Here is a 21,794-nt window from a genome sequence, read left to right on the forward strand (position 1 = left end):
GATATATGCACGTAGATATTTGTGTCTGACCTTATTCTTTATGTTGCATGGCGAACATAAGACTTAAATTTGCGTAATTATCATGATATTAAAATAATAAAGACAATGTATGTTTAAAATGGAAAAGGTAAAATTAGGTAATAGGCATTAGGTATTAACTGTAACAAAAGTACATATCTTATACCGGTAATTAATTAATTTCATTTTTTTTTTACAAAAGCAGTATGTATTGTCCACATAGTGTCTGTTCAACAATACATGTACTTATTTCTGTATCCAGTTACATTTAGTCCATGGACACATTTCTAAGTATACGGAGCTTAATTAATGTATCCCTGATATTTGCACACAGCTTATGTTCATGTAGTGAAATAAATTTATGATTCTCCTTGTTCCATATTTTCCCTGATGAAATCATGAAAAGCAAATCAACTTTCTGAGGTCCGTAATAGTCAATTCAATAAATTAAAAAGTCTAAAACATTTTTTTAAATTTATACTATTTTTATTGTCTATATTTATGTAAATTTATCTAGACCTGTTTTACACTAAAATCTATACTTACAAAAATAAACATACCAGAAACTTGCTAAAATGTATACACTAAGATCCCTTTACAGGTTCCATTTGAGTTACACATGTAAAAGATCTACCTTTACAATATATTAAAGTGAAAATATTGTAAATATCATCAGCCTAGTTATTCAATAAAATACTCCATATTTGCTACCATACTGTCATGTTTTTTACAACAATCTTGGGTCAGAGCTAAATTGGTAGTGTTTGACACGTAAGTTGGTTACATTGGAAATATGTTACGGTATTTTGTATGAAACATACTGCATTTATTGGTACCAACTTGTTTGAGTCAGTTTAAGAACTTGCCAAGCTTGAATGTTCTATTGCAAATGTACATGTAAAGTGTCATGAGAATTTGCATTAGCCTAATATAATGTCTTTGGGTATAATTCAAATACATAACGAGTACAAAATATTCTGATAAAAATCTAGCTGCAGACAATAAAAGCATCATCTAAAGCAATGTATAATAAAAAACTTTTAATACAAAAATGTAAGCATATCACAGACGATATCATCAAACATCAATGACAAGATACAAAGCTTATTTAAACAAATCCAACTAATAAATTAAAGAGACTAAATGATATATTCATATATTAATAATTACATTCCAACACAAACTTCAATATAGCAAACATTGAAACTCCATTAATGCTATCAAGAGAGAAATTCTTGTTCTTATCCACTACTTTATTTTTATTAAAGAAATATACATGTAGTTTATAAAGACTTATACAGAAACGCCAAATATAAACATGAATTAATAAAACTGGGATCACCACCTTGCAACAGTCAAGGCAAGCATTGGGGGTTTAAACCGCTTTGATGGGTAGCCACGCCTTACTTGCAAGATTAAGCGATGTTTCAGATAGTATTTTTAAGTTAGACATACTTCTGTGATATTTATGTTGATACTGATAATGTCTAACATATAGTTGAAAATCAGGCAAATTTTCACTTTTGGGGGTTACCATTAATCATTGATTTAGCTACAAACTCAGATTCCTTATCACAACCTTAGAGTATATGTAAATGGAAAGTAAATAGCCTTTTTCATGCTATTGCCAAATAATAACACATTTAAAAGCCTTGTATGTGTTATACCGTGGAAATGGTGTAAAAAGCTAAAGGTATGTAAAAATAACATTTTAGCAACATAAATGTACATTCATGCATGAAAACTGAGGTATTGACATGTAGCAAACATCACATGGCAGTTTTATTTAAGTTGTTCAGGTAAATACTTCCCAATTAATAAAAATGCATTTAACATTAAATATTTAAAAATAACAATCAGTTAATGCAAAACAAAGAAATGATATCCTGTCTAAAGTGTTATTGTTTGTAGATCACAAATGACCCATGTGAAGATTTTAAAGGATCTAAATAGGTTTTGGTCCAAAATTATTAATATGATTGCAATGTCATAATGATAAAAAAAATCATGTTCTTTAAATATGCAAGTTACTGGACATATTTGAACAAAACTGAAAATTAATATTTACAAAAAATAAAAATTAGGTCACAAAAACGCATGCATATTAAGATCTTCCTAGTAATTAGTTACATGCTTCTACACAAGATTATAATGACCTAAACTAATCTAACTAATAGAATTTGAGCCATCAATAAATGCAGCTATTGTATATGAGCAACACCATTTAGTGAGCATATAGGATTTTGCTGTCAATATTTTCTTTTCACTATCTTAAACAAAGAATGATAAGTTAATTATATCAATTAAGTCTTAAAGTTATCATACATTAAATACAATGAAATTCCAAGTGTAACCTTATAGGTGTTATCTTTGCTTTTATTTCACAATAGAAAATTGTGTCCTTGTTTAGTATGAAAAATCTGCACACGTCTTTTGTAAATAAAATATTTTAACACAATAAAATTATGAGAATAGTAGAGAAATATAATTTTGTTGATGTTCTGGTACTACTTGTTCTTATCTTTTCCTGTTTCTTTATCAATTTGTTTTGAAAAACATATAATGAGATAATACATTCTTGCTTTAATCCAGTTTAAAAAATGCTATGAATGTTTTTAACCCAAAACATATGTTTAATCAATTAACAAAAGATATATGCAGTATGTTTTAAAACGGTAAAAAAAATAAAGCCAAATGATAGTATAGATTATTGCTTCGCAATTTATTTTAATTAACAAATTCAATCGAAAGTTCAAGAAGCAAGCAGTCCCATTGGTCAATTCTTATTCAGAGTTTTATATTATGACCTTTTATAGTCATGGAGCCATAACTTCATTAATGCACAGGGCAATTATATTTCCATTATATGCCAGTTTTATGCTAAAGAATTACAATATGTAATATACATTTAATTTATTTAAAATATATATATATATATATATAAACAATAAAATATCAAGATTCTTTCTTATAAAACAACGTTCCTTCTAAATTGTAGAACTTTTCTTTATTCCACAGTCTAAGAATAGAGTGGTCTGGTTTCTTTCCTCATGCAAGAGTCCTTCTAAACCAGTCTCTCATTCAAGAACATGTATCAGTCAATCAGTGGTCTGTCTACTTCCCCCCAGCAGTCTCCTCCCGAATCAATGCAAGCACAAGTGTCTTGTAATCACCAGACAGGTCGTCCTGAAACATTCACATCCTTTCCAGTAAATTATTAGATCAATTTTTATTGTAGGATATATAAATGTAAAAATGATACAAACAATAATAGTTCACAGTTTAATTTTTTGTATTACTAGTGTCTACAAAAATACAATTTATACGTTTTATTAATTTTGCTTTGTGTATGTATTGCAAGTTGGTTACAAAGGGGAAGTTTTCACAGTTTGCCAAAACAATTATTACAACAAAGTCATTGATTCAAAAAAGAAGGTACAATCCATTTTGAAGGATATCACAGTTATTGCTTGATCAGCCTGTCTGGAAATTGTCACTTAAAGTCAGAATAAGCTTAACAAATGTGCATGTCTGCTATTAATAACACAGTCTGATGCTAATTTTCGAACAATAATTGATATGTAATTTACAAAACGCAATGAGATATAAAAATGTGATTTGAATGTGTGGTAGAAAAACTGCGCCTAAATAAAATACTTTGTGAAGAACCAATCTATGTTAAAAAAATCAAACGCCATGTGAGGACACATTTTAAAAGATATGTTGTAGTATCATTTATCTATATAGACATCTGTTCAGTTTGATCATATTTGTAAATATATACATATATGTAATCAATATTATACATGAGTAATGTTTTCTGCAAATACCAGCATGCATAAGTGTATACAAGTGCACAGGAAAGCTATATGTAATATGTATTGAATGATTCGTATACTTAGTTAAAATTTATTAAAAATTGTAAACATTAACATGCAATACACTATATAACAAACATTTCATGAGTTGGAGAAGCAACTATCTACATAGACATCTGTTCCGTTTGTATTTGTACATATATGTAATCAATATTTTACATGAGTAATGAGGACTTATTCTGCAAAAACCAGCATGTGTAAGTGTATACAAGTGCACAGGAAAAGTGATATGTACTATGAATTAATTCGTAAACTTCCTTTAAATTAATTAAAAATTGTATATATAAATATGCAATACACTATATAACAAACATTTCATGAGCTGAAGAAGCAACATAATAAATTAAAATAAATAAATTTAAATAAATTTTACAATTAAACTTGTGTTACTGAATATCGTTTTGAAAGATATATGTTGTTCTACTCACTGCACAGAACATGCCGAGTGTTTGCTTGAACATTTTCTGGAACTCTTGTTTGATCTGGACCATGTCCACTCCGGCCCTTGACACCACTATACGACACAGCGTGTCATCATTTGTCCCCAGCCCTTTCATGGATTTATGGAGCTCAGTCGCAAAGTGGGCAGCCTTATTTCTGATACAGCGCACTAGGAATGACAAGTATATCAGAAATCGAAATTCCAAATCCAAAGGTTTGCGTTAAAAAAGTAGATACAATATTAATTGTTTTGGCAAATTTTTGATTTTTTTAAAGAATTTAACGAGCACTGATCTCAACACAGAAAAGCCAGAGACTTAGGCACAATACTGAATGTAGTGAATTTCCTTGTATTCTCCACAAGAAGACTCATGTATACAGCCCTGAGAATATGGCAATATTGTAAGAGAATCTCAAGTATATTTTCAAACACTATTTTCCTTGTTAAAATCTATATTTGTTACTTAAATAATGGCAAAATAAGCAACATGTGTTGATCCTTTTACCAGAGACTGTTAAATTTAAAAAAAACATTCAAATAAACTGGCTTAAGAAACGCAATGGTTTAAAAGTATCTTATCAACTTCTTCACACCAAAATCCAAGAAGGCTTATCTAGAATGACACTTCACGAACATGCATTAAACCCTGTTTTCTACCAGAGAGGGTCGTATAGATTCCTGTACCTATAGCCAGCATGCTGTCCTTGAGGTCCCCAGACATCTCACTCCGTATGGTGTCATCAATATCCTTGTTGGCCAGCTTGGCATACTCCTGGAAAGTGGCTCGAAGTTGTGGGTAGCTACGAGACGCTAGAATCACGTTGAACCTGATAAACGTAATAGAAGGTTTTGTATTACTAGCAGTTTTTAAATATAATTTTAAAATAAAAATCCAATAGAATGTATGATTGCTATAGAAGATATCATAATTAACGTATAATAAAAAAGGCAATATTGAATTCTTTATTAAACAAGTATTATACCCTTTGCTGCATTCAAGGTTCATTACTAACAGAAACAAAATGCTATTCCTCTTATTTATAGATTTTGAGTAAAATTCACATTTTATGCATACTGTGTTAATATCACATACACATAGATAATGTGTTAACATCACTTCTATAAATAATGATTGAGACGAATTCAAATAAGTTTGTAAGTAACTTGTTGATAGAATACTTTAAAACCAAATCAAATGAAAAAAAACGAGACTTATGTCCAAACATGTTATCAATAAAATGATCAAAATGTAAACACGTATAAAGCCTGAATCTGTATCTGAATTAAGATTAGCAGGAAGATCCTTCTGAAGTCTTTCTTACAAAGAAATCATTTATTTGCAGACCTTGATTCATCTGTGCCCCACTTCTTCTCTCCGGCCTCGTAGAGTGCCTGGGCATCCTGCCTGGCCTTGTTGCGGTCAAACTCCTGACCCTCTGGACGGTTGGCTGCTAGGCAACTGACCAGGATGCGCTTGTAGTGACCCGATGTGTCCCCTGCCACATCTGCATCCAGCTCTTTGCTGTAGTCTGTTGTCAGAAAATATATTTGAGTCTGGCTTTGGAAAAATGATGCTTATTGCATGTGTGAAGTGTCGTTAAAGATCAGCCTGTTCAGTCAGCATGGGCTAATAAGCGATGGCACTTTTCCCTATACTGAATTTTCATTTAGAAGAGATTGTCTTAAAATGAAACATTTCATAAAAGCAGAAAGTGTTGTCCCTGATTAGCCCGTTCAGACTGGTTGGCACTTTACCCACATGCAGTAAGATCATTAATTTTCTTCCACAGTATAGTTATATCACGTAGTGATATGGTCCAATCACATGCAGTATACCCGCACACAAACAATTTGCCATCACGACAGCTATGCTTTCCGTTCCTACACCCACAAATACACTTTGCCATTGTGATAGCTATGCTTTCTGGACCTACAACCACAAAATACTTTGTCATTGCGACGGCTATGCTTTCTGTACCTACAATCACATAAAAATTTTGCCATTGTGACAGCTATGCTTTCCTTTCCTACACCCACAAATACACTTTGTCATTGCAACAGCTATGCTTTCTGTAAGTGTGCTTGCTAAAATATGAATACTCACTTGTTTTGTAAGCTGCCTTGATGTCTATGAGTTGTTTGTTGGTTCTGGTGCAGATGATTTCAGTAAGAACCTGTTCATCTGTCCCTAGTCCCTGAAGAGAAGTGGGAAGGTTGCAATGGTGGTGTTTCAAACAAAGGCTTAGTGTATGAATGCTTTTATTTTAAGCCTAACAAAAAACTGATGAAAATCAAATACAGGATGCATCTTTTTGAAGGACATGTATGCCCTTGCAATATTTCATTGGACAGAAAAACAAGCGATTTTTCCACATTATGTAAACAGTTAATATTGCATGTATGCACCAGTCCTTTGTAAAACTGTTGCTGCACATAAAGCCTCAAATATGTGACATTGACCTTTAAGCGAGGACCATAGAAATGATTTTTAAAAATCAAATGAACTATAAAGAAATAGAATGGAGGGTCACTTAAACGTCTACTATCAATAATACCAGATCAGGAATATGTGCAAACTTCAAGTCTCTGCTACAACCTTGACCGACATGGCTGTTTTACGTGACACATAATCCAGATATTATGATCAGTTGTGACATTTTATTTTGAAACCCCATAATGCACGACAAAGTTATTAGCAAGATAAGAAATATGCACAAATATCCACTGTGACCTTGATCTTAAAGCGTGCGACATGGTCATTGCATATAACGTGTTGTTTTAATGTAATAATAATTTGTACCAATTCATTTTAAAATCATATAAAACAGTTATTGGCGGGACATAAACGTGCTTTTTCAGTATATACATATAAATAATATGCAAGAACTTCAAGTGTCCACTGTCACCTTGACCTTGAAGCAGGCCACGTGAGAGTAACATGTGACAATTTTTCTTGATATGATGATAATTTGTGTTAATTGGTTTTGAAAACCAATGATTCATTATAAACATGTACTTCAACAATATACATGTAAGCATATTTGTTTTTGCACTGGACACGTATGATGATTATTATACCAATTTATTTCAAATCCCGTCATTTACAACAAAGTTTTGAGTGGCTTATGATATGGCCTACACAAAAACACATGCACACATAAACAGGGGTGAAACACATTGTCCCCCCCCCTCCCTATATTTGACCTTTGACCTTGAAGGATGACCTTGACCTTTTACCACTCAAAATATGCAGCTCCATGACATACACATGCATGCTAAATATCAAGTTGCTATCTTCAAAATTGCAAAAGTTATGGCCAATGTTAACGTGTGAAGCAAGCCAACAAACAGACAGGGCAAAAACAATAGGTCCCTCAGTATAGACTGGAGGACCAATAGATCCCTCAGTATAGACTGGAGGACCAATACGTCCCTCAGTATAGACTGGAGGACCAATAGATCCCTCAGTATAGACTGGAGGACCAATAGGTCCCTCAGTATAGACTGGAGGACCAATAGGTCCCTCAGTATAGACTGGAGGACCAATAGGTCCCTCAGTATAGACTGGAGGACCAATAGGTCCCTCAGTATAGACTGGGGGACCAATAGGTCCCTCAGTATAGACTGGAGGACCAATAGGTCCCTCAGTATAGACTGGAGGACCAATAGGTCCCTCAGTATAGACTGGGGGACATAAAAAGGTGCAAATTAATAAGCTGTGGGTAGATTACATGTTTGAATTAATAAGACTCTGCCAGGCATAGGCAGAGTCTAACCAGCAGTTTCTTTAAGGACTTATTAGAAATTTTATTTTAAGTAGAAAAGTGATATAAAAAACCTTTATAGCCTTGTGTAGATTATAAGCATCAAAATCTGCAGGGCTCATGCACAGTCCCGCTAGCAGAGTCTTGAACCCTCCGCTTGTCTCACTCTCGAGCTCGGACTTTAGATCCTTGCCAAACATAGTCTTATACGACTTCACCACCTCCATCATCTGAGGGTTGCTACGGTAACCCATCACTTTAATGATTGCAGCTTCATCTGTGCCTGAACAATAAAGTTGTATGTCAATTTATATTTAAATATGCTAAGCATGCAAAAGTTTAATATCTAGCTGTTATATAGATAATCCTTACCTTTTATGTCACATACTTGTTTATAGTTTGCACAGGCACAAAACCACTTTTGTCTATGGTTGAAAATGCTTTTTTTTACAAATTCAATGAAGTACAATTGTCTAATACTTGGATAAATATAAAATATTTACACAATGGTGCCTGAGCCCCTCAATGTCAGTCCTTGAAGTAAAGTTCTCAATGGGTGTGTAAGTGAAGGGCCTAATGTACTTTCTTAGTCTTATAAATATGTGGTAACCAAAGCCCTTAATAACTATTCTGAGAATCTATAAGTCAGCCTCTGAATAGGGGATCTCAGTTAGCATGAGATTGAAGTCCATAATCTACTTATACAGTCTTATAAACATGTGCTTACCACAGACATATATGTGTATAGCTTTCCTATGCCCGACAAAGTCAGCCTATGCTTTGAGGTTTCAAGTGGAAGTGAGGTTGGTAACCACAATGTACTTCCTAAGTCTTACTAACTTGTGCCTACCTAATTCCCTTCATAGCTTTCCTGAGCACCTAACTGTAAGCCCCTGCATTAAAGTTCTTGGCGGGTGTGAGGGATCCATAATATTCTTTCTTAGTTATGCAATAATGTGCTTACCTAAGCCCTAAGCTCTAAGTCGATGTAAGGGTCGTGTCTTTAACGACATTCCATAAGCTTACAAACATGTGTGCTTACCAAAGACCTACATAGCCTTTTTGAGAACCTCAAAGTCAGCCTCTGAATTGAAGTTTTCAGAAGATGTGTAGATGTGAGGGTGTTTTTTTATAGATTTTATAGTCATACAAACATGATCTTACCGAAGCCTTTCATAGCCTTCCTGAGCACCTCACAGTCAGCCTCTGCGTTGAAGTTGGCAGCAGGTGTGAGGGTGGGGTTCTCCTGTACTGGCTCAGACTCAAGTTTCACATCTTCATCCAGCTGTGCCTCTGTCTTTTGCTTCACTGCCTCCACGAAGCCTTTCCCAGCTGAAATGTTAAAGGCAGCAGGTCAATGGCGTAAAGTGGCCACAGGCTTTTAGCTTTTGCTGGTCATTATAATTCCTTAGCACTTAAATCCGTATGAATAAGAAGGGTCTTTATTTATTTTAGCTCAATTGCATTTAAAGCATAAGGCTTGTTAAGATGCTCTTGAGACTGTTTTCTTGGTAGAGCCAGTATATGGGGGGATATAAAAAACCGCTCCCGCAGTGGGGATCAAACCTGTGACCGACTTGTTGCTAGGCAGACACTATATCAATTAAGCCATTTTTACCATTTTTTATTCTATAAGGGTCTTTTTTATTTAGAGCACTTATTTAGAAAATGTTCATTACCCTTGTGAAAGAATAACATTTCAAGAACATACTCTGTACAGGTGAAAAACCGACATGATGAGGACATATTTGGCACACACAAAATCACTTACATTTTACTTTTAGAGAATGTTCTTAACACATCTTCTCACTTAAATTAAGAGGACAAACTAGGCACATGTAAATCACTTACGTTCATAGGACAAAATAGGCACACATAAATCAATTACATTTAGAGGTCAAACTAGGCACATGTTATTTAATTAAATTAAGATGACAAACTAGGCACATGTAAATCAATTAAAATAAGAGGACAAACTAGGCACATGTAAATCAATTAAATTAAGAGGACAAACTAGGCACATGTAAATCAATTAAATTAAGAGGACAAACTAGGCACATGTAAATCAATTAAATTAAGAGGACAAACTAGGCACATGTAAATCAATTAAATTAAGAGGACAAACTAGGCACATGTATATCACTTACGTTCAGAGGACAGACACACCTATGTCAATTTCATTTAAAGGACATACTAGGCACATGCAAATCACTTAGATTGAGGACATAGTTTGAACATGTTAAGCAGATGTAAAGGACATAATTGGTATGCATTAATCACTTACATTTCGAGGACATATCTGGAGGGTCACCTCCTACGACAAGAGACAGGATGGCACTCCTGTAGTCACCAGAGATATCGTCCTGAAAATCAGTTTAGATTCAAATAATGCCTTCACTTTTAGAGTTGGAAGTCAAAAGATTAAACTTACAACTGTGAAAGGTAATAAGATGAAATTTAAAATAGTAAATTGTAAGATTGTTCTTTTTTGATGATCTGTCTTCAAGATCCTTAAAATAGAACAAAAGAAGCTTAGCTATTATAACACTGCAAAAAGCATGATTTCAACTAGAGCTTTGTCACAAACGTGACGTATACCCCCACATGCTGCACTGACACTGAATATTTTGCATGCTGTCTTCACAAAACAAGAGAAGCTAATTTATGGCGATTTTTACGAATTATTATGCCATTATCATTTATGGCCATTTTGACCTTTGATCTCTTGAATTCTTTCGCATTGCATGCTGTCCAATGACTGTAAACAAAATTAATATACAAAGTCATTTTAAAATATCACAATGAATGACATAGTTATGTCCCGGACAAGCTCATTTATGGCCATTTTTGACATTTGAACTTCTAGTGTGACCATGACCTTGGAGATAAAGATGTAATTCTTTTGCATGACACACCGTCTAATAATTGTGAACAAATGTACCGAATAATTATAAAATCTCACAATAAATGACATAGTTATGGCCCGGACAAGATCATTTATGGCCATTGTTGACCTTTGAACTCAAAGTGTGACCTTGACCTTGGAGATATCGACGTAATTCTTCTGCATGACACACTGTCCAATGATGATGAACAAATGTGCCAAATGATTTAAAAATCTCACAACGACAAAGTTATGGCCCGGACAAGCTCATTTATGGCTCCAAGTGTGACCTTGACCTTGGAGATATCGACATACTTCTTTCGCATGACACACCGTCCCATGGTGGTGAACAAATGTACCAAGTCTTTTTTTCACACTACACGCCGTCCCATGATGGTGAACAAATGTACCAAGTAATTTTAAAATCTAATGATAAATGACATTTATGGTCCGTACAAACTTTCAGTTTAAAACGCACTAAGTGACCTTGTGACCTAGTTTTTGACCCGGCAAGACCCATATTCGAACTTGACCTAGACATCATCTAGATACAACTTTGGTGAAGATCGGATGAAATTTTCGGGACAGACCGACCGACAGACCGACAAAGTGACTCCTATATAGCCCCAATTACCAATGGTAATGGGAGTATAATTACAAAGAACTTTTATAAGGGCCCTTGGAAAGTATGGAAACTTAAATACATACCAGTCATGAATAAACTGACTTACAAGTAAATAAATGCCCATACAGTTCCTTTTAAAACACCTCCAAACTTCTTGCATAAGTAAACCTTGTCACAAGATGTTAAGAACGGCTTCGCCCTGATTACTGTGTACTGTTAATAACTTTAACGTCACGTAAGATCTATGATAAAACACCGCCATGATTGTGAACCTCGGCAATGTACTTACACATGTATGAATATCTATGATTAAACATGGCCCTGGAAGAATTTTACAGAAACGGATGGCGGACAACGAGCTGGCTATGACAATACCTCGGGTTTTCTCCAAAAACTGCCGAGCTAATAACTTAAAGGGCCTGATAACTTAGTAGGTATTACTTAAACGTGTTTAATGATCTATTATAAAACACTGCACTATATAAGTGACTTACAGCAATGTACTGCTCCAGAGTCTGTCCAGCCAGTTTCTGGAACTCCTCCTTGATCTGCACCATGTCAATCTCACACCTGGACACCACCACACGCACCAGAGTGTCATCATCAGTGCCGATACCCTTCATGGTCTTCTGAAGCTGGCGGGCAAAGTGGTTGAACTTGTGCTTCACACAGCGTACTGGAACAGCAGTAAAGGGCTCATTGAATGTGATTGGTTTCTAAAAATGTATCTGTCATTTGTAATTGTGATTGTGCTTCACACAGCATACCGGAACGGCAAGGAAGCACACAATTTCCAAAGCAGAAACTAAACATATTCTTATTTTAAGACCACTAAGCATTTATGTATAGAGAGATTACAAGGATGAAAGTTTGCCAATACAACATACATATAGTTGATTTATTGCGAACATCAAAAGATTTGGGTTCTAAAAGTCTACTGGTAATAATATTGATTTATTATTTGACACAAACTTAAATAATTGATACATTATGGCTACTATTACGTTTTATTAAAATAACCATATTTTTTTCCAATAACAGATGTTTAAAGAAAAGTCAATAGATTAAAATCAAGTAACAAAGCTTAGTACAGTATGTATTTCATAGAAGATAACCAATTTAACATATTGATTGCATGTATGTCTTTACCAATGCATGCCAAGAGAACAATTACACGCACTAAAATAGACATTCCCCTGACAGTCAATATCTTTACAATTATGCCAACCTACCGACTGTTAGCATTCCCCTCAGAATGTCTCCAGACATTTCGCTCTTCAATGCTTCCTCAATGTCCTTCTTCGAGATGTTCTTGTACTCGTCAAACATCGCCCTTAGCTGTGGGTAGCTACGGGTTACAAGAATCGTGTTGAATTTGGACTCATCTGTGCCCCATTTAGCCTCACCTGCCTTAAAGCATTACAAGATGATGGTGAGGAAAACAAGTACATGAAAAGCTACTGGGGAAGAGAATTGTGTCAAACTTCAATTCATCAGCACCGGCTAGGGCCTCTCCTGTCTTAGGAAATAGAAAAAGGTTGTTAAGAAAGAAAGAAAATACAGCAAAACACAGTGATCTTTATCCGTACATAAAACATTAATTGTAAGTAAGTACACAAATATTTAGTCAATTGGGTCAAATAAAATTGTATTGAGTTGTCAAATTCTTCACAATTGGCAGTATATTTGTCCCCTATGCAATCTGGGTCCAATATCTCAAAAATGCCTAGGTCTCTTCAAAGAATTACTGACTCATGTACAATTTTTATACGCCCGTCTATGACGGGACGTATTATGGTATACCCCGCGTCCGTCTGTCCGTCCGTCCGTCTGTCCGTCCGTATGTCTGTTAATGTCGTACGCTACGTCAAATATCCTTTGACAGATTTTCTTCAAATTTTAACACAATCTTAATATTGATAAACCCTGATCCCCTTTCGTTTTTGACGGAATTCTGAATTGTCGTTCCAGAGTTATGGGACTTTGTTCGTCAAAATTTCGTGATTTCATTGAATGTCCTACTGTAGCTATATAAAAATGTTAAAGTTGTTATAACTTTGGTATGCTTGGACCTAGAGTCTTGAAACTTGACATGAAGGTTGGCCAGAACTAGTAAGTAACCACTGGACATTTCAAGGTCATTCATTTGAAGGTCAAGGTCACTGTGACCTTGAATGTAAAAATGTTAAAGTTGTTATAACTTTGGTATGCTTGGACCTAGAGTCTTGAAACTTGACATGAAGGTTGGCCAGAACTAGTAAGTAACCCCTGGACATTTCAAGGTCATTCATTTGAAGGTCAAGGTCACTGTGACCTTGAATGTAAAAATGTTAAAGTTCTTATTTCATGTTATAACTTTGGTATGCTTGTACCTAGAGTCTTCAAACTTGAAATAAAGATTGGCCAGTACTAGAAGATGACCACTGGTCATTTCAATGTCATTCATTTGAAGGTCAAGGTCACTGTGACCTTAAATGTTAAAATGTTAAAATTGTTATAACTTTGGTATGCTTGGACATAGAGTCTTCAAACTTGACATGAAGGTTTGCAAGCACACTTAGATGACCACTGGTCATTTCAAGGTCATTCATTCTAAGGTCAAGGTCACACAAGGTCACTGTGACCTTAAATGTTAAAATGTTAAAATTGTTATAACTTTGGTATGCTTGGACATAGAGTCTTCAAACTTGACATGAAGGTTTGCAAGCACACTTAGATGACCACTGGTCATTTCAAGGTCATTCATTCTAAGGTCAAGGTCACTGTGACCTTAAATGTTATTGTTGTTCATGTATCCTACCGTAGCTCTAGAGTCTTGAAACTTGACATGAAGGTTGGCCAGAACTAGTAAGTAACCCCTGGACATTTCAAGGTCATTCATTTGAAGGTCAAGGTCACTGTGACCTTGAATGTAAAAATGTTAAAGTTCTTATTTCATGTTATAACTTTGGTATGCTTGTACCTAGAGTCTTCAAACTTGAAATAAAGATTGGCCAGTACTAGAAGATGACCACTGGTCATTTCAATGTCATTCATTTGAAGGTCAAGGTCACTGTGACCTTAAATGTTAAAATGTTAAAATTGTTATAACTTTGGTATGCTTGGACATAGAGTCTTCAAACTTGACATGAAGGTTTGCAAGCACACTTAGATGACCACTGGTCATTTCAAGGTCATTCATTCTAAGGTCAAGGTCACACAAGGTCACTGTGACCTTAAATGTTAAAATGTTAAAATTGTTATAACTTTGGTATGCTTGGACATAGAGTCTTCAAACTTGACATGAAGGTTTGCAAGCACACTTAGATGACCACTGGTCATTTCAAGGTCATTCATTCTAAGGTCAAGGTCACTGTGACCTTAAATGTTATTGTTGTTCATGTATCCTACCGTAGCTCAAATATCCCCCGATGGATTTTTTATACGCCCGTCTATGACGGGACGTATTATGGTATACCCCGCGTCCGTCTGTCCGTCCGTCCGTCCGTCCGTCCGTCTGTTAATGTCGTACGCTACGTCAAATATCCTTTGACAGATTTTCTTCAAATTTTAACACAATCTTAATATTGATAAACCCTGATCCCCTTTCGTTTTTGACGGAATTCTGAATTGTCGTTCCAGAGTTATGGGACTTTGTTCGTCAAAATTTCGTGATTTCATTGAATGTCCTACTGTAGCTCAAATATCCTTCGATGGATTTTTTTCAAATTTCAACACAATCTTAATATTGATAAACCCTGATCCCCTTTCGTTTTTGACGGAATTCTGAATTGTCGTTCCAGAGTTATGGGACTTTGTTCGTCAAAATTTCGTGATTTCCATGCTCATGTACTTATAAAATAAACCATGTATTCAAATACAAATAAACTGAAGTAAAAAAATGATTCAAAGGGTTATTTATTACCTTACTACTTCATTGGCGAACGACGGGCGTATCATGCGCTCATGGCGCAGCTTTTATTATTTTTAAGAAATGTTTATACTGTTTTAAAGTTCATGGTGTTGTATAAAATAGTATTTAAACTATTTTATGTTTATTTCAGATAAAATGGGCAAATGTCAAGGTCAAAACGAGGTCAAGTGATGGGTTTGTTTTGACAGTGTTTAAATACACCATTCATGAAAGTATCAAAGCTTTGTAGGAGGCATTATTGATGCAAGACAAAACAAAATGCTTTATGCTTTATGAATTTGGACCTTCTGAATAAGTCTTCCAAAAGTAGGTCAACATCAATGTCAAAAGTATTCAAAGACATCATCCATACAGTATTAATTTGCGAGCTTTGCAGGAAAAATTATGAATGTTATATAAAATGTGTCATTTCTGGTTAACCCTCTTGCTGACAGGCAGAAAAATGAAGTGGTCAATGGATATATGCCTTTTGTTTCAGTAGATGTCAGAGACTTAAAACAAGCTGAAGCTAATTCTGTTAAAACAGACTGAAGAATATAGCAGAAATTGGGGCCGTGAGGTTCCTGGTTCAATCTCTACTCTAGGACCATTCTCAATATTTCACCCACGAAACACCAAGTACTTGCATCATACAGAAAACACAATCTCAAATACATTTTTATGTGTTTCATGCAATCAAGTTGAATAATGAGGTTAAAACATACCTGGTAGAGGTCCTTGGCATCCTGTTTTGCCTTAGCACGGTCAACCTCATTGCTGTCACTTCGGTTCGCCTGCACTAAGGACACCAGGAGCTTCTTGAAGTGACCAGATGTATCAGAAATTATGTCCTTCTCCAAGTCTCTGTTGAATTCTGAAAATGGTTGATTATACAATCACATCTCATCAAGGTTTGACAATATGTTTAGTCATTTAGTTAGCATGGTAAATGTTATAAAACTCAGTCTAGCTTTAGTGCAACAATTAATGTCCATGGTGTATAAGAGGCCATTATGTGATCCAAACTGCTTGCATGTATCAAAATTTGAAATGTTCACTATTTGCATATGTCTTCAATGGTTTTACAAACATTTAATTAGAATTATTTATTGCAGTTGTAGATATGACATTAACTCACTAGAAAAGCTGGACATGTAGTCTTTCATTACAACTGCCTATTTTTACCTTGTAAAAAATATAAAATAGCAATTAAAACATATTGATTAAGTTTCTCGTATATTTATCTATAAATTTTGCATATGCACTCCTAATATTTGTTTGAAAAAAAATTGTTCTCATTTATGCATGTGTTAATCATTGTAATCGTGTAAAATGTGTACATCAGCACAACACATTACAGTGGAATTTTTTATTAAATATCATAGTTCTACTACAAATGTTGTTAGACCTTGGTGGAAAGACATAATGCTTACCAGAAATGATCAAAAACAACAATACTAAAAAGTTAAAAAAAACTACAGAATGTAGCACTTAAGTGAGACTAACCAATAAGCTTTGATAGTATTATAATCACTGACAGGAATTCCATAAGACTTCACAATTTTTTGCTGGAAAAAATGGGACTTAATCAATTATTTAAACGATATAAAATGCAATCTTTATTTTTTTATTATTCCATAACAAAGGTTAGCCTTCAACAAACTGACAGTACAAATTGATTGGAGGAAAAACAATAAGAATAATACATTATATTTTTTTCTATAATTAATAGCAACACATATCTGACACTCAGATTCCTCTTCCTACACTTACTTTCTTTGTACACCCTTATGACCTCCTTGAGCTGTGCATTAGAGCGCGTACAGAGGACCTCAATGAGTACGTCCTCGTCGGTGCCCAGCCCCTTCATGGCCTTGCGTAGCTGGTAGGCGTCGTACTCTGCTGGGGCCATGATCAGGGCCTTCATGGTATCCAGGAAGTGGCCGCTCAGGTCACCCTTTAGATCCTCGCTCAGGTCCTGTAGTCAGTATGTTTGGTTTGTCAATCTTTAAAGCTTCAATGACATCACATTTTAGCAATTTTCACTAAATTCCACCCTTCAGATCCACCATCACTTTCTGTAGTAAATATAATGATATTATATATGAGCCTCCTTCTGGGGAAAACTGGGCTTAATTCATGTGGGTAAAGTGTCGTCCTTTATCAACCTGTTCAGTACGCAAAGTCTCATCGGGAACGACACTTTCCGCCTAGACTGGACTTTTGCTAATAATACACTTCCTTAAGTGTCCCTCTTTACCTTGTGCATACTGCCCAGGCTAATCTTGGACGACGCTTTATGCACATGCATTTTGCTCACTTTTTCAAGAAAGAGACTTACTTGATATATTGTTTAATGCTTGCAAAATTTCATCACATGACAATCTTATAATTTTCCCTTAATTCTCTACTTACACCCTTGTTAAATGTAAAACAATGGTGAAAAAGCATTAAATAGCAAGATTATTCTCTAGAAAGTGTGCTTCTATATTCTTCCACTTTGATACACATAATAAACATTTTCTGTAAGTCACTTGGTGTTGATATCCTATTCAAATATATTGATGTATTTATTATTATTTTATGCTTTCCGGTGGTTTATAGAGAAATATCAGTGAAATAAAACTGGTATTCCACTGTTTTAAACAGTTAAAAATATCGATATTTGTCACTGTTTTACTGTGAAATGATGTCATTTTTTTAAACGAAATGACGTCATAAATCCAGCGAAAGTTTCCAGTTTAACTCATTTACAATGTAAATAAGTGGTGAAAAAAGCATAAAATAAAAAGAAAATTTGTTGGATTCGATGGAATATCTATTTCATTTCACTCGAGATCATAGAAAATATATATTTTCACTCGTGGCTGCGCCACTCGTGAAAATATTGTTTTCTATGATCACTCGTGAAATAAAATCGATATTCCACCGAATCCAACAAATATCCTCTATGAATTTCAGTCATATCAATGTGGTCATCTACTCACCCTTTTCCAAGGTCAGCTGGTTTCTTAAACCAGAGATGCCATTTATGCCATATAAATAAGTGTATTACCAATTACAACACAATTGATGTTGCCAGGCAAGCACTCTACTTACTAAGCTAAGAGTTCCCGCTATACAAAGTTCATTTTATTTTTCAGACACTGTGTAAGATAACCAATTATTTCATGACAGTACTGGACATAGGCAATACATTTTCACAAGTGGAATATAGTCACAAGTATAAACCATCACTAGCAGTCGTTGGTAGTTTCACACACTATTAATTGTTAGCAGTGAGGTCAAAGCAGTGAGATCAAAGCAGTGAGGTCAATATAAAGGCAAGGACCCTTTACTACCAGTTTCAAGGGTTGAGAGGGAGACAAATTGCTTTACACATCCATGTCATGCAATAGTTTTAAAATCTACACATAGATTTGTATATCTTAAAGAGACTAAATTATATATAAGTTTCCCATAACATGTAAAGTATTATCACAGTGTTAAAGGGACCATTTCACGTTTTGGTAAATTGACAAAATTGAAGAAATAAATGCTTCACATTTCCAAATTTTTGTTATAGTTATGATATTTGCCAGGAAACAGTAATAATGAACATTTACAACCCTCTAAAATATCAATTATATGCATCTTTAGATGGTTTAACAACCTGAAAATTATAAAGCTGTTGTTATCATTATATTTTGTAACATTACAAGGATTGCTTATATAAAGTATAAATTACACATCTTACTATAAGTGCACGAATGGCTGAGTGGTTTAAGGGCTAGTCTTGGACTCCAAGGGTCAGTTGTTTGATTGCAGTTTAAGATTACCAGTATTCTTTTTCTTTCTCTAATTGTATTCTTGTTTTATACTAGAGCTTTTTTTTATTCAAATGCTTACATTTATAAATTTAAAGCATTTAATGACAAACATTTCCAAATCTGTAATAACGTCCCTATAAATATATGCATTGTAACTTTCAATATATTTAACATGTAGCATATTACCCAAGCCAAATATGTATGTCATTGTCAGAATCTGTGAGGTTGAGCGCTTCTTTTAGTGATCTGAATTTACTAGAATAACTTAGCATGAAATTCACAAAGGCAATTATAGTGTAATTATAAAAGCAACAGAAATGGTTCTTGTGGACTGCACACTTATTAATCAGACCTATCTGCATTTGAAGTCTTAAATTAGCTCTAAAATTTTAAAAATATGGAGACACAATTTCAGTAAAAACATTAACAAAGGTTAAAAAAAGTTAAAACTAAGACGGCAAGAGTTATGGTTCTTGTGCACTGGCAACCCACTCAACCAGATCTACCAATCCATTAACTTTCAAGATGATTCCCCTTATAGTTTTCAAGACACACTCTGGATAAGAAATATGACATCTGTATGATGATGGACAGACAACCTAATACCTGTATACCCACTATTAAAACTGTGTTGTGGGTGGGGTAAAATCCTTTTGGCAGGAGGGACATTATCTTACCAAAACAGAGCTCTTTTGAGGTTAAACACGCTACTGTTTACTGCGTACCTTTCCAAACATGGTTTTGTATGCAGCTACAATCTGCTGGCGCTGTGTGTTTGATCTATAGCACAGCACATTTATAATTGCTTCCTCGTCCGTCCCCAGCCCCTTCATTGCCCCATGTAGCACCTCAGCATCCTGCTCTGCATTGAACTTGGCATACGCCTTCACCGTCCCTTGTTGCTGGGAGATAAAAAAAATATATGAATATTTAAGCCTTTCTATGGGAAAATTAGATTTCATGCATGTGCGTCAAGTGTCATCCCAGATTAGCCTGTGCAGTCTAAACAGTCCTATATAATCATATTACAAATTGGAACACTCATTTAAACAAGAGATGTGTTTGTCAGAAACACAATGCCCCCTATGGCGCCGCTTTGAAATAAAATTTCAATATATCATTTGGCAGGTTTAGAAATTATCACCCTTTAATAGCTTTTTACTTCCCTTGGATTGTATTTTTTGACTTTTGACCTTGAAGGATGACCTTGACCTTGACCTTTCACCACTCAAAATGTGCAGCTTCATAATATACACATGCAAAATATCAAGTTGCTATCTTCAATTTTGCAAAAGTTATCGCAAAACTTTAACCAAGTTTTTTTTTTTTTTACAGAATGACAGACAGGCCAAAAACAATACGCCCCCAATCATTCGATCCAGGGCATAAAAATCATATCAGCGCCAAAATGAAACTTCCTTAAAATAATTGGTAATAAGTATTTTAACAATTTCAACAAAATGTTATTTGACAGGATTTATTCAAAATCAAAATGGTCAGCATTAAATAAATTCCTTAAAATTAATAGTATTTGAATGAAAATCTGTACGTTGAAGTGATCGTTATTATGTAAATTTCCCCTCATCTAGCAGCAAGGCATCTGCATGTTGTCCATTTCTGCACCAAATTGCTGAGAGAAGTGTTTCTATATGGACTATCTATCCAGGCATGCTGACATGTACATGCCAAGGCTGGATACTGGGATACAGGGAAAACAGCTCAATGATTTTCAACGGGCTTATTTTATCCACAAATATGGATGTCCTGATACAAACATGGTATAAACACAAGCACAGGCTTATACTTACATTCAAGTTTTCAGTTTCCATGGCAAAATATGGGTCTTTCTCTGGTGGGGGTGTTTTCTTCACAGGTTTCGGTTCTTCTTTCTTTTCTACTTTCTTTTCTTCTTTCTTTTCTTCTTTCTTGGGCGTTGGAGGCTTGCTCTCAATCTTTGGAGGCTTTTTAATAGATCCTCCTTAAAAATATTTTTTAATTGAAGAATTGGTGAATGTACTGCTCTAAACAAATCACAAATGAAACATTCTTCCATATACATAAGCATTTTTAATATATGAATTTGCATACAATTATTTATTGAACAAAAAGGAATTTTGTTCATAAGCATGCCTTTACAAAGCTTACTAATACATTTCCCAGACAAGTTAAATAAATAAAGGAATGCATTGACATTGATTGTCTAATCTTTATAATAACATGCTTTTAAATAAGCAAAGAAAATCAATATTCACATGTAGATAATTGTTGTGGTAAATCCTGAACATTGTTTACATGGTGTGACATCAGTTAAAATTGCAACATCATTTCAGCAAAATAACAATAGCTCTATTGGTCAGTCACAGAAAGTACCAAATAAAAAATGTAAAAGCTGCATAAAAATCTATATTAAAAATGTTTAAAATAAACAAAATTGTCATGGTTATATTACATTGAAAACAAGGTATAGCATTCAATAAAGAAC

At 34.5% G+C, this 21,794-nt stretch overlaps 3 protein-coding genes across 4 annotated transcripts in view; 2 read left to right on the plus strand and 1 right to left on the minus strand.

Moving 5' to 3' along the window:
• The window catches only part of LOC127860418 (nascent polypeptide-associated complex subunit alpha-like), a 415,045-nt gene that overhangs the window by 351,754 nt on the left and 41,497 nt on the right, over positions 1 to 21,794 (plus strand). The gene's annotated exons all lie outside the window — the stretch shown is intronic.
• The window catches only part of LOC127860412 (uncharacterized), a 395,662-nt gene that overhangs the window by 297,379 nt on the left and 76,489 nt on the right, over positions 1 to 21,794 (plus strand). The window lies entirely within an intron of this gene.
• Positions 497 to 21,794, minus strand: part of LOC127860406 (annexin A6-like) — a 33,760-nt gene continuing 12,462 nt past the window's right edge. For both annotated transcript variants that reach the window (XM_052398466.1, XM_052398465.1), the window contains exons 10-23: positions 21,121 to 21,290; positions 20,038 to 20,214; positions 17,277 to 17,481; positions 16,229 to 16,377; positions 12,844 to 13,021; positions 12,106 to 12,287; positions 10,387 to 10,465; positions 9,267 to 9,434; positions 8,177 to 8,385; positions 6,443 to 6,533; positions 5,684 to 5,867; positions 5,023 to 5,165; positions 4,325 to 4,506; positions 497 to 3,204 (exon numbers count right to left, since the gene is read on the minus strand). In XM_052398466.1, coding sequence (XP_052254426.1) covers positions 3,133 to 3,204; positions 4,325 to 4,506; positions 5,023 to 5,165; positions 5,684 to 5,867; positions 6,443 to 6,533; positions 8,177 to 8,385; positions 9,267 to 9,434; positions 10,387 to 10,465; positions 12,106 to 12,287; positions 12,844 to 13,021; positions 16,229 to 16,377; positions 17,277 to 17,481; positions 20,038 to 20,214; positions 21,121 to 21,290 — 2,189 coding nt within the window. In that variant the 3' untranslated portion in view covers positions 497 to 3,132. The remainder of the gene's footprint in view (positions 3,205 to 4,324; positions 4,507 to 5,022; positions 5,166 to 5,683; positions 5,868 to 6,442; positions 6,534 to 8,176; positions 8,386 to 9,266; positions 9,435 to 10,386; positions 10,466 to 12,105; positions 12,288 to 12,843; positions 13,022 to 16,228; positions 16,378 to 17,276; positions 17,482 to 20,037; positions 20,215 to 21,120; positions 21,291 to 21,794) is intronic.

This window comes from Dreissena polymorpha, chromosome 15 (genome assembly GCF_020536995.1).
Source record: "Dreissena polymorpha isolate Duluth1 chromosome 15, UMN_Dpol_1.0, whole genome shotgun sequence".
NCBI lineage: Eukaryota > Metazoa > Mollusca > Bivalvia > Myida > Dreissenidae > Dreissena > Dreissena polymorpha.